Source organism: Callorhinchus milii, unplaced genomic scaffold (genome assembly GCF_018977255.1).
Source record: "Callorhinchus milii isolate IMCB2004 unplaced genomic scaffold, IMCB_Cmil_1.0 Scaffold28, whole genome shotgun sequence".
Lineage (NCBI taxonomy): Eukaryota > Metazoa > Chordata > Chondrichthyes > Chimaeriformes > Callorhinchidae > Callorhinchus > Callorhinchus milii.
Window position 1 is genome coordinate 1,424,669 of NW_024704769.1, and position 12,338 is coordinate 1,437,006.

General features: G+C 51.3%; 2 protein-coding genes across 2 annotated transcripts in view; both read right to left on the minus strand.

The window, feature by feature from the left end:
* Positions 1-523: 523 nt before the first annotated feature.
* LOC103172926 (neurofilament light polypeptide) lies at positions 524-2,187 on the minus strand. The gene is made up of 3 exons (XM_007885617.2): positions 2,111-2,187; positions 1,203-1,480; positions 524-814 (listed from the first exon to the last, which is right to left on the minus strand). The coding sequence occupies exons 1-3, from the start codon at positions 2,185-2,187 to the stop codon at positions 615-617; spliced, it is 555 nt and encodes a 184-aa protein (XP_007883808.2). The 3' UTR covers positions 524-614.
* Positions 2,188-9,209: 7,022 nt separating this feature from the next.
* Positions 9,210-12,338, minus strand: part of LOC103191035 (neurofilament medium) — a 4,851-nt gene continuing 1,722 nt past the window's right edge. The window contains exons 2-3 of the mRNA XM_042344570.1: positions 11,670-11,794; positions 9,210-10,484 (exon numbers count right to left, since the gene is read on the minus strand). Coding sequence (XP_042200504.1) covers positions 9,233-10,484; positions 11,670-11,794 — 1,377 coding nt within the window. The 3' untranslated portion in view covers positions 9,210-9,232. The remainder of the gene's footprint in view (positions 10,485-11,669; positions 11,795-12,338) is intronic.

Consider the following 12,338-nt stretch of genomic DNA (forward strand, 5'->3'; position numbering starts at 1 on the left):
CATAAAGAAACTCACAGACGGTTTGGGCTGGACTAATATCTTTTATTTGTGTTTATCACACCATCCACAGTGTCTCCCGCACCCCCCCCAACCCCTCACCCCCCCCCCCCCCTCCCCCCTCCCTGCCCTCGTTGTAATGATAATCTAAAGAGCATTTGCTCTGTGTGTGTGTGTGTGTGCGTCTTATCGATATATTCTGTAAGTACCGCCTTGTGACAGTGAGGCTGTTTTTTCCTTAAAACTACATTCGTGGTGGATCGAGTCGTATTCATTCACACACCGCACACACAACACTCCCCACCGACCCGCCACCCCCCCCCCACCCCCCACCGCCACCACCTGGCTTAAACACTCCCAGGAAGATAAACCATGCTTAAAACTTCAGGAAGTTAGCAGTCACGCAAGCAATGCAATGTATTTTGTTTTAAAAAGCATTATCTCTCATTGGAACTCTTTTGCGTAGCGTCTTTGGCTCAGATTCGTGTGTGGGTGTGTGTGTGGGTGGGTGGGTGGGTATGTGTGTGGGTGGGTGGGTGTGTGTGGTGGGTATGTGTGTGTGCGTGTGTGGGTGGGTGTAGGTCTGGGTGGATGGATGGCACCGGTTTCTTAACACTTTACTTCTTCTCTTGTTCCTTCTTGGACGTCTCTTCGGCTCCGTTTTTGCTCTCCTCCTCCTGCTGTTCATCGTCTCCTTCTACCCCCTCGTCCTTCTCTTCGCTCTCCTCCTCTCCTCCTTCCTCTTCTCCTCCCGCCTCTTCTTCTTCTTCTTCTTCACCACCTCCTTCTTCAGACCCTTCACCCTCCGCGCCTTCACCTCGACAGAGAAAGGATTCCCATCGTTAGTGCGTCTCTACCCAACCCAACCCAACCCAACCCAACCGCTGAGTGCAATTCGCTGCCGTGTTTCGCCCCCACAAAACACACGGTCACTACACTTTACAGGATATTTCTGTGAAGCGCTTTGGGACGTCTCAAAGATGCGATAAGGCGCTGCGTCAAATGGTTTACTGTGTTATATCACGGATGAGACAGATTTTTTTTAGGAAATAATATTAATAATAAATAGTATTTTAACGTATATTACACAGGGAGTTTAGGACAGTAGGTACAAGCGACCCCCCAGGTAGCCAGAGGGCAAACTAGATGGACCTTCGTCTTTTTTTACGTCTAGCATTTCTTATGTTCTTGTATCAGACTCCCACCTTCTGTTTCCTCGGCCTGGTCTGTGGGAGGTTGCATCTGAGCCTCTTCTGCCTCCGTCTGTTCTATGGTCTCCTCCACCTGGGCGAGTTCCTCCTCGGCCTGGCTCCCGGAGTACGATCCGTAAGGAACCAGCCGGCTGGGCATCAGGAAGGAGCTGCTCTGTAGAGAGTACGTGGACCTCCCAAACATAGGGGTGCTGTGCGTCTGAGAGTAACCGCTCATCATACTGCCCACGTTGGAGTAGGTGATGCGAGTCTCCTCTCCCTCCAGCAGTTTCCTGGGCAGAAGGAGTAGAGCAGTTGAGGGAAGGTGGGGGTAGGAGTGAGTGGTGGAGGGGGGGAGGGGGTAAGAAGTCAAAGTCAATGACATGAAACTGCACAACTTGGTCTGTATTCCCTTGAGTTTCGAAGGTTGGGAGAGTTTGATCTGATTGAGGTGTTTAAAATGATCGAGGTTTAGCTACGGAGAAACTGTTTCCTCTGGTGGGGTGGGGGGAATCCGGAACAAGGGGGGCGGCGGCAGGGGGGGGGAAGGGGGAAAGAGGGCATCATTTTAAAATTAGAGCCAGGCCCATTTAGGAGTGAAATCAGGAGGCAGTTTTTCACACACGCAAAGGGTTAGTGGAAATCTGGAACTCTCTCTCCCTCTCTCCGCCCCAAAAGATGGTGGATTATGGCTGGATCCATTCACATCTTCAAGACCAAACGAGGTGAATGGATTTTGTTAGGACAAGGGATCAAGGGATTATGGGGCAAAGGAGGGCAATTGGAGTTGGGCTGGGGCTGGAGTTGGGGTTGGGGTTGGGGGTTTGGGTTGGGCTGGAGTTGTGTTGAGGTTGGCTTTTGGGGATTGGGCTGGGGTTTGGGGTTTGGGGTTGGGGCCTGGGGTTGGGTTGTGATCGTGTTACCTGTAGGCTGCGATCTCGATATCTAGAGCCATCTTCACGTTGAGAAGGTCCTGGTATTCCTTCAGATAGCGGCCCATCTCGTTTGCGCACAGCAGCGTCCCTCACAAACAGCTGTGGGTTGAGCGACCAAGTTGCCCAGCCGGCCGGGTGTCTGACACACATGGAAACCCATCACCGTGACCTGCCGGGTGTCTGACACACATGGAAACCCGTCACCGTGACCGGCCGGGTGTCTGACACACATGGAAACCCGTCACCGTGACCGGCCGGGTGTCTGACACACACGGAAACCCATCACCGTTGCTTAAGAGCCTCCAAACCCAACTGAGAATTCCCCATATCCCCCCCACACCTGGAAACCCCCGAGATGGATTGTCAGAATGGAATGCGCTCTCTTTCTCTATCTTTCTTTCTCCCTGGAGGGACGCCCCCCCCCCACTGCTTACCCAATTCCGGAGAGTACTAGACCCAGGTTGGCGAGAGCCCCAGAGTGTGCGTTGGGGTAACTGCTGGAGTCTGACCATCTAAACCCACACACAGCTCCGGCCATTGATGTCGCTGTCTGGCCGAGCTTTCCCGCTGCTTGTCCGGCTCGGACCCCCCTCCTCGTTAGTTAGGGCTTTGGCTGTGGGGTTAGCAGGAGCTGAGGGGGAGGATTCCCTGCCCCTTTGACGAGGTGAGCTTGCAGTAAGACGTGTTCACCGCCCCACCCTCGCTCGGCTAAAGGCAGCGAAGGCCGAGAGCTGCCAAACGTCAGCCCATCTTTTGACTAAATTATTTTGAACAAAATATATAAATTTATAATTCCTGGCAACGCAGTTCGAAATCCCCGTCCTGGCCCTCAAAGCCCTCCATGGCCTTGCTCCTTCCTACCTGTGTGGCCTTCTCAACCTGTCTGCTCCCTCCGCTCAGCCTTCTCCACGTCCCCCCACCCCCACCATTGGCGGTCGGGACTTCAGCCTCTCTGCCCCACCCTTTGGAACTCCATCCCACAGTCCCTTTTCAGTTGTGAAAGAGGGGAAGAAGTGGGGGGAGGCGGAGGGATTGAGGGAAAGCGTTCCAGAGTTTGGGGGCGTAGTGACTGAAAGTTCGGTCGCCGATGGTAGAGTGGGGGGGGATGAGGGACAAGCAGGAGGCCGGAGCCAGCCGGGCGGAGGCAGAGGGTAGCGGGTTGGTTGGGGAGTGAGCAGGTCGGAATCAAACGATACGTAGAGCATAAAAGATTGGAGGCGGATGATTTATGTCACATTATTATTCCCCTCCCACCCAGCTCACCGCACCCCAAAGCCCTGCTCCGTTACACTCACTGACCTGATGCTCCAATGGTTTAATCCGGGGATTGTAGCAGTAATAATAATCATATAATAATAATAATGATCCTTGCATTCGATACCGATCTGATCACATTCGTCACGACGTCTCAAAGCGCTTCGCAGACTACAGTGTAAGGTGTAGCGACTGTGCGTTTTGTGGGTGAAATAATACTAATCCTCGCATTTGACGCAGCGCCTCATCACGTCTTCGAGACGTCTCAAAGCGCTTCACAGAATATACTGTAAAAGAGTAGTGACTGTGTGTTTCGTGGGCGAAACGCGGCAGACAATTGCGCACAGCAGCGTCGTGGGTTGAGTGACCAAATTATTATTTATTGTCCCCGGAACAGCAGCACGTCGCGGTGTTTGGTGTGCGTCTGATTTTAACACTTAGTCAGTAACATCTCCGATCTTCCTGATCATCACTGACTAAATGGCTTTAGTTTGATTTAACTCTGTTTCATTCCCCCCTTCTCCCCCTCACCACCCGACAACCCCCGTCCACCCCCAAACACAAACTCTCCTTCTCTTTCTCGCTCTCTCTCTTTCACTCTCTTTCCTTCTCTCTCTCGCTCCGACAAACCTGTTCGGAAATATTTGTGTTAACCCATTAACGGATTTTTTTTCCCCAACCGGGTTCCAACTCGCTGCCAGGTAAACAACGACGAGCGATGAACAACAGCGCATGATATCTACACGGCGGCTTTCACGTCGGGAGGACGTGCCAAGGCGCTGGACAGTCGGGGATTTGGACCTGAACTGGGGGGCGGGCGGGGGGGGGGGGGAAGTCAGGCTCTGGAGGGCGGGGAGGTTGGGGAGTAGGAGGGAGGGTTGGTTGCCCGTCTAACGTTTCGCCCTCACCTGCCTCGAAATGGTCAGACGTTTCAAAAAGTTACGTTACAAACACAGGGCCATCCTATCTGAGAATCCTCGCGCTCGGTACGTTGCCCTCAAAACACAACCCGGGAACGTCTCAAAGTGCTTCGCAGGGCTATTGCTCGTGAAGTGTGGCGAACCGACAGACAGAAAGCAAACCGAGTCAAGGAAACACGAACACACTTAAATCAAATAAAACCAACCTCCTCCTCAAATAAACAGACAACTGTAATTAACAGTGGAGGAATTAACTCAAATGAGTAATGATAAGGGACTTTTTCTTCCCCCGAGGGCTGCTTTGACACCACCTTTCTCTCCCCCCCGACCCCCCCCAACCCCCACCACCCACTCCCCACCCACCGACCCACCACACGCACGTATTTGGGGGCTTTAATTAACGTTACTGCAGCTGCGAAGAAATATAAAGCAACAGAAGTGACTGCAGAGGTGGGGGCAGACTGTGGGGAACACCTCAGTCGTCATCGATGCAGAATTTTTGCTGCAATGTTTGCAGCGTAATAAATCTGCCCCCTTTCCTCCCCCCTCCCCACACCCACCCTCCCCTTAACAGCTGTTCAACGCGTAATATAGCAATGATACATCAGTCCACATCTCTGCAGCTCATGCCTCCAATGAAAGCCCTCTCTGCTCTCTCGCCCCATACACTGCAGACACACACGCGCACCACACACACACGCGCGCAGAGCGCTTGCTATTTCAAATGATTCGTAACGTTGATAAATATATACATATATATTTGAATATTGATCAATTTTAGACGTGGGCCGCACTTATTCCGTTTGAAAGGCAAAGTGGTGAGATCGGGCGGTGCAATGCAGAGCGATGCAATAGATAAAATACTCCTGTGAATTAGGAAAAAAAGAATAAAGTGGTTAGCTTTGCGGACTTGTTATGCGCTGCTTTTCGGGTGGGTTGGGTTGTGAGAAGGTTCAGGTGACCGCTAAAGATCTCCCGCTGTGCAACGAGGAAAGAGAAAGGAATTTCTCTCCCTTGCTCCCTCTTTTTCTGCCCGACAATGCCTCAAATAAAATCGGTCGCTTAATCGCTCCATGGCTGTTCGTGGAGTCACTACACTATCCCATTTATGGAGTCACTACACTGTATGTATCTTGTGAAGCGCGTTGCGACGTCTCGACGACGCGATGAGGAGCTATATCAAATGCAAGGATCATTATTATTATTATGGTTGTTATTATTTTCCTTGTAGTTTGCTAACTTTTTTTTGAGTGGGGAAATGAAAATTGTATTTCTTTGTAAAATAAGATCTCACGCAAAAGGCGTGTGTCCGACTGACTGATTCTTAATAATAATAATAGTAATCATTTTCTTTTCTTTTGCCAATGTACCCTCTGGAGATCTCCGAACTGAGTGGGTGGGAGGAAGAGAGAAAGTGCGCAATGCAGTCTCACTTATAATAACAATAAACCTGGCACTTGATATTCGCCTTATCACGTCTTCGAGACGTCTCAAAGCCCTTCACGGGATACACTGTAAAGCGTAGTGACTGTGCACTTTGTGGGCAGTCGATTGCGGACAATAGGGTCCCCGCAGACAGTCGTGAATTGAGTGACCAAAGTTATTTTTAACGCTTGAAATTGAAAACACATTAAACTAATAAGCTCTCTCCAATAAGAGAGAGAGAGGGAGAGAGAAATTGCTGATAACATTTTTTTGTGCGCACAACTAAATATAGAATGTAATTTTTCGCACTGAACAAGATTGTGTGGGTGTGTGTGTGTGTGTGTGAGCGAGAGAGAGAGAGAGAGAGAGAGAGAGAGATCTTTTGCAGGTTATCCTGGCTTCACTTTACTTCATCTTTATTTCTTTTAAAAAAAAACAGCTGAGTTCAGATAATTAAATTGCTTGAAAACCCCTTTCCTGACCTGACCTACTCCGCCACACGCACACGCACACACGCGCACACACACGCACACACACTCACACACACACACTTAAAATAAAGGTTGTGATTCAGTTATTGAAGTAAAGTTGCACTCGGTCTGCGCGCGGATGGCTTGCCTCGTCTGCTTTCTGAAGGCTGCGTGTTATTTATTATTAAAGTACTGCAATGCTGCAGAGAAACCAACCAACGTGTGCTTCAGCCGTGCGCAGGACAGGGTGAGCCGAGGGAGAGAAAGTTTTAACCACTGCAGTCAGTATTCCCCCACAAAACGCACGGCCACTCCACTTTGCAGTGTATCCTGTGAAGAGCTCCGAGACGTCCCGAAGATGTGATAAGGCGCCGGGTCAAATACAAGGATTGTTATTATTATTATTATTGCAACCAATTTATGTTTTTAAAAACTTCACGGGAGCATTTAATCTATAAACGAGGATTGCACCATCTCACTGCATTGCCTTTCAAACAGGAAACTTAATAGACATATAAAGTTTGCTATAATTATAATAATAATAACCCCGGCATTTGATACAGCGCCTGATCACGTCTTCGAGACGTCTCAAAGCGCTGCAAAGTGAAGTGACTGTGTGCTTTGTGGACGCTGTCAATTGCGCACAGCAGCGTCCCCACAAACAGCCGCGGATTGAGTGACCAATTGAGAGACGGAGGGGGAGTGGAGGGGAATATAGCGCACAGTTTTGCTCTTAAAGCAGTGCGGCATATCAAATCCTGGAGGGTATGTCAAGGGCACGAGAGGTTGTGGCTTTGGCCACGTGTCAATCCGGCGTTGTCTCATAAGCAATCGATCGGTTCGGGTTGAGATAACGAGAGCTGAGCCGACATCACAAGTCACTCATTTTAACTCCCATTTTGTGAGCCTTTCAGACTGAAAACCCGTCGTCAAAGCAGTTTTCTCCTTCCACGCCCTCTCTCTCGCTCTCGCTCTCGTTCTCGCTCTCTCACTGGAGCAGAGGCAAGTTTGGTGCAATGCTTCTGTTGGAGTGCTTTAATGATGTGAGTTTGGTCCTTGGGGAGGAGTGGGGAGAGGGGGGGAGGGGGGAGGGGAGGGGGGGGAGGAGGAGAGAGAGAGAGTTTGTAGTGCTTGATATTACTGGAAGCAGTTTTTAATACGTTACGCTTTTTGCCCCCATCACCTCATATCTTGGTGCAAAAAGTCTGTAGACCCTCCCTAACTCCCCCCCCCCCCCCCCACCATCCACCCTCCACAAGTCTCTTCATTGCCTGGCACATCCCTACCTCTCCGATCTACCCCATTGCCTCCCCTCGACTGGCTCCGGCCTCCTGCTTGTCCCTCGTCCCTCGCGGACACCATCGGCGGCCACGCTTTCAGCCGCTACGCCCCGAAACTCTGGAACTCTCTCCCCTTATTCCCTCCGTCTCGCCCCCACCTTCCCCCTGGTTTAGATCATGACTGAAGGACTTCCTGTTCGACTGGTGCCCCCCCACCCGCCCTCTGCCCCGGCTCGGCCTCAGGCTCCGCCACTGTCAAGCGCTCCGAGTCGCTGCCCCCTACGACGGGCGCTGTTGAAACGCAGGTTGTTGTTGTCGCAGTTGGGAGAAGGGACTCCCAACTGGAACTGTCCAACGGGGTTAGTGCTGAAACCCCAAGGGCGAGCAAATGGAGCTCCTGCCTCTTCCCTTGGGTTTATTATTATTAATAACAATAATAATCCCCGCGTTTGACACAGCACCTGGTCACGTCTTCGAGACGTCTCAAAGCGCTTCATTGTAAAGTGTAGCGACTGCGTATTTTGTGGGCGAAACGCGGCAGCCAATTGCGCACAGAGCAGTGTCCCCACAAACAGCCGTGGGTTGAAGTGGCCAAATTATTATTATTATTTATTTTTGAAGGGATTATTATCCCCGGAAAGCGATCCCCCAATTGTGTGTGTGTGTGTGTGTGTGTGGAGTAAGGAAACTTGCCCAATGTTTCGCCCCTGACCTGACCCGCCCGGGAATCGAACCCGGGTCCCCTCTCGCCTGCGAGGCGAGGGCTCTCACCCCTGAGCTCCGGGGAACTCCACAATTCGTGCGATGTCCCCATCCTCCTTCACACAAAGAAGAACCCTTCGGGTAGACGACCGTCCACGTTGAAATGAAGGACACGGGAAAGAAAAAATGTTTTGGGATATGATTTTATTCAGCAAGTAATGCGGTAGGTTTCATGTGGTTCCATAAATTGTCACGTGATCGGTTAATGACCAATTTACCCCACCCGCCCGCCCGCCCACCCACCCACCCGCACCAGTCAAAGACCCCCATATTAATAGCACAAGTGAGGTAAACATATATCAATCAATATGAGCTGTTTAAGGCTAAGGAATGTGTGTTTTTTTTTGTCTTTTTTTTGGGTTGTTGTTGAAACGCTCTTCTGTTTTTTGTGTTGTATTTTTTTGGCTCAGTTTTATTTCTTTGCATAATACGTCGTCGAGAAGATAACATGACTGTCTCTCACTCTTTCGCTCGCTCGCTCGTTCGCTCGGAAGAAGAAGAAGAAGAAGAAGGAAAAAAAAAATAGCGCACCTCAGCAGGTTCGGAAGAACTCCGGAGTGGGGGAGAGGAGGGGGTTGGGGGCTATTTGTTGTGTGACTATTTTCAGTGCATATTTCTTTCGTTCATGCATTCAAATTCTGGTTTCTTGTTCGTTAGTTAAGTTTGTTTGCTTGCTTGCTTTTTTTTTTCCACCCCCCCTTTGTCTCCCCTTCCCTCCCCCTCGATTTCTTCTCCCCCTGCCCCCCCGCCCCACCCGACCACCCACCCACCCTTATTTCCCCCCCCCCCCCCAGCCACCGTACAGGGCTCAGCGGTAACTCGCATGCATTCGTCCTATTGCACAAAAAGTAAAAGACTGTGTCTCGAGACCTCCCCACCGAAGAGAGGAGATGCTCAAGGTTCTTCAAGGCCATGAAAGCTGTCACTCACATGCATCTGTAGCCGTCCAATGTCAGTTCCTCTTCGATCTTCGCTCAAGCGCCTACGGCTTTCTCCGGTTCAGTCGCTCTCCTCCTTTGTGATCATGGTGCGCGACACCTTTGCCACCGTTTTGGTGGACACCGTGGTTTCCTGGACCACATCCTCCCCCTCCTCCACGGTCTGAGTCACGGTCACGTACTCCCGGATGTGTTTGGTGACCCCACCGTCTACGGAGATGGTCTCTCGTTCTTGGGTCACTCCATCCGCAGCTCCGTCCACGATCCTGGAGATGGTCTTGGTCTCGAAGAGCGTGTCCCGCGCACCGTTCACGGCAAAGGCATCTTCCTTCGAAGGACTCTCATCTACGCCGTTCACCAGCACTTTGTCTCCTTCTTCGTCATCACCATCATCACCTTCTCCTCGTTCCTCCTCCTTTTCCTCGGTAGCTCCTTCCACCTCTCCCTTGGCCGTGCCATTGATGACAGTCTCCTTGTCCTTGGGCTTCACCTCCTCTTTGACCTTCTCTTCCTCCGATTTCTCCTCGGCCGCTTCTCCTCCAACTTTCTCTGGCTTCGTCTCAGGGGCAGGTTCCTCTCCTGCCTTGGTCTGATCTTCAGAAGCATCGACCTCCTCACTTTCCTTTCCTGCATCCTCGCCGGACTCTTTCTCTTCTTTTCCTTCCTCACCTCCTTCTTCGCTCTCCTCTTCATCCTCCGCCACTTGTGGTGGGGTCTTCTCTTCCTTAGAAGCTTTTACGCTCTCGATCTTCTCCTCCACGATTTGTGCTTCCGCGTCGGTGCCTTGAGCCTTTCCTCCAGCCTCCTCTTCATCTTCGGACTTGCCCTTATCTTCTCCTCCCTCTTTTTCATCCTCATCGCCACCATCATCCCCTTCCTTTTCCTCCTCTTCAGCCTCTTGTTCTTCTACTTTTCTTCCCCCCTCCTCCTCCTCCTCTGCTTCTCCCTCGCTCTTGGCTTCTGGTTCTGCCCGCACGTCCGCCTTGACTGCGGCCACGATCGTCTCCTCCACCACCCCAGCCTTCTCCTCGCTCCCTGCTTCCTCTTCCTGTTGGTTTTTTCCTACGGAAAGTTCCGCGGCCAATTCCTGGGCTGCCTCAGCCAGATCCAGGTCATCCAATTCCATCTTCTCATCTTCAACCTCGATGATCTCCTCCACAAACTTGTGTTGCACCTTGAGCTTGGGCAATTCCTTGGTCTTCTGTAGTTTACTAGGCGCTGAGGGTGGGGTTGGCTGCCTGTAGGAGGAGAACGTGGGTCCAGAGATACTCCCAGAGAAAGTGTATCTCGATTCCTCACCTTCCAAGAGTTTCCTGAAAAAAACAGTATTATTAGTAATAATACAATAATAATCCTTGCATTTGATACAAAGCCTTATCCTGTCTTCGAGGCGTCTCAAAGCGCTTTTCAGAATACGCTGTGTAGTGTAGTGACTGTGCATTTTGTGGGCCAAACATTGCAGCCAACTGCACACAGCAGCGTCCCCACAAACAGTCGTGGATTGAGTGACTCAAATAAGATGGGGAGTGAGCCGAGGGGAGTAAAGTGGAGGGGGTGGGGAATAGAGAGAGATATATGGTTGGGAGGGAGAGAGGGGTGGGGAGGAGAGGGAGAGGGGAGTGAGCGAGATGGTTGGGAGGGAGAGAGAGAGGAGAGGAGAGAGTGAGTGAGGGGGAGAGAAAGGGAGAGAGTGAGGGGAGAAAGAGAGTGTGTGAGGTGGGAGAGAGAGAATGGGGGAGGGAAGAACGAGAGAGAGAGAGTGAGGAAAGAGAGAGTGAGTGGGGAGGTGGGGGAAGGAAGGAGACCGAGTTTCTAACTCAAGATGCTAAAAAGAAATCATAATAATTTGCTCACTCAATCTACCATTTGTGTATGCAATTCTGCCCACAAAATACAGTCACTTCACTTTACAGTGTATCCTGGGAAGCGCTTTGGGACGTCTCAATGATGTAACAAGGTGCTGCATTAAATGCAAGGATTATAGGATTATTATTACCATAATATCTGGGGATACAGTATATACACAAGTCAACCGACTGCCAGGACGGTGGAAGGTTAATTGTCTTCTTTCGTCCGACAATTTCTTATGCTCTTTTGTTGCAGTTTTATTTCACAATAGTAATAGGCAAATATTGGGAGGGTTTGGGTTTTTGACTTCACTGAGTGTGAGGGGAGACGGGGTGGGGGAGAGAGAGGGGACGAGGGAGAGAGAGAGTGGGAGACATAAGAACACAAAGAGAGTGAAAGAGAGAGCGTGAGAGGGAGTGGGGGAGAGTGTGAGAAACATAGGAACACAGGAGAGAGTGAGAGAGATAGAGAGGGAGAGATAGAGAGGATGGGCCGGAGAGAGTGGGAGAGCGGGAGTGAGAGAGTGAGAAGGAGAGAGGGGGAGTGAGGGGGGGGGGGGGGGAGAGAGGGAGGGGGCGAGAGGGAGTGAGGGCATGAGAAAGAGAGGGCGAGAGGGAGAGAGAGAGAGAGTGCGAGAGAGATTCCGCTACCTGTAGGCAGCGATCTCGATATCCAGAGCCATCTTGACGTTCAGGAGATCCTGGTATTCCCGCAGGTGACGAGCCATTTCCCACTTGGTTCCTCGGAGCTCGTTTTCCAGCTGCTGAATGGTTTCCTGTTGGACAGCGGAGGACCACGAGCTCAAATACACTCGGAACATAATAACCGACTGGCCCACCCCACCCAATAATAGGGCAGCAGTGACCCCCACCTTCTCTCTCTCTCTCGCTCTCTCTCTCCTCTCTCTCTCTCGCTCTCTCTCTCTCTCACCCCCACCACCCCTCTCTCACCCCCACCCTGTCACTCTCTCTCACACTCTCCCCCCTCTCCTATGTTCCTATGTCTCCCACACACCCCTCTCTCTCTCTCTCACTCTCTCACACTCCCTCTCTCCTATGTCTCCCACTCTTTTACTCACTCTGTCTCATTCGCTCACTCCCTCCCTCACTCCCTCCCTCCCTCCCTCTCACAGGCACTCTCTCTCTCTCTCTCTCTTACCTATGTTCCTATGTCTCCCAATCTCTCACTCTCTCATTCACACTCACTCTCATACACTCCCTCCCTCTATTCACACTCTCTCTGGGAGGGGGCGAGAGAGTAGGGAGGAGAGAGAAGATTGGGGAAGAGGGGCAGTGAATTGGGAAGGGGGGAAGAGAGAG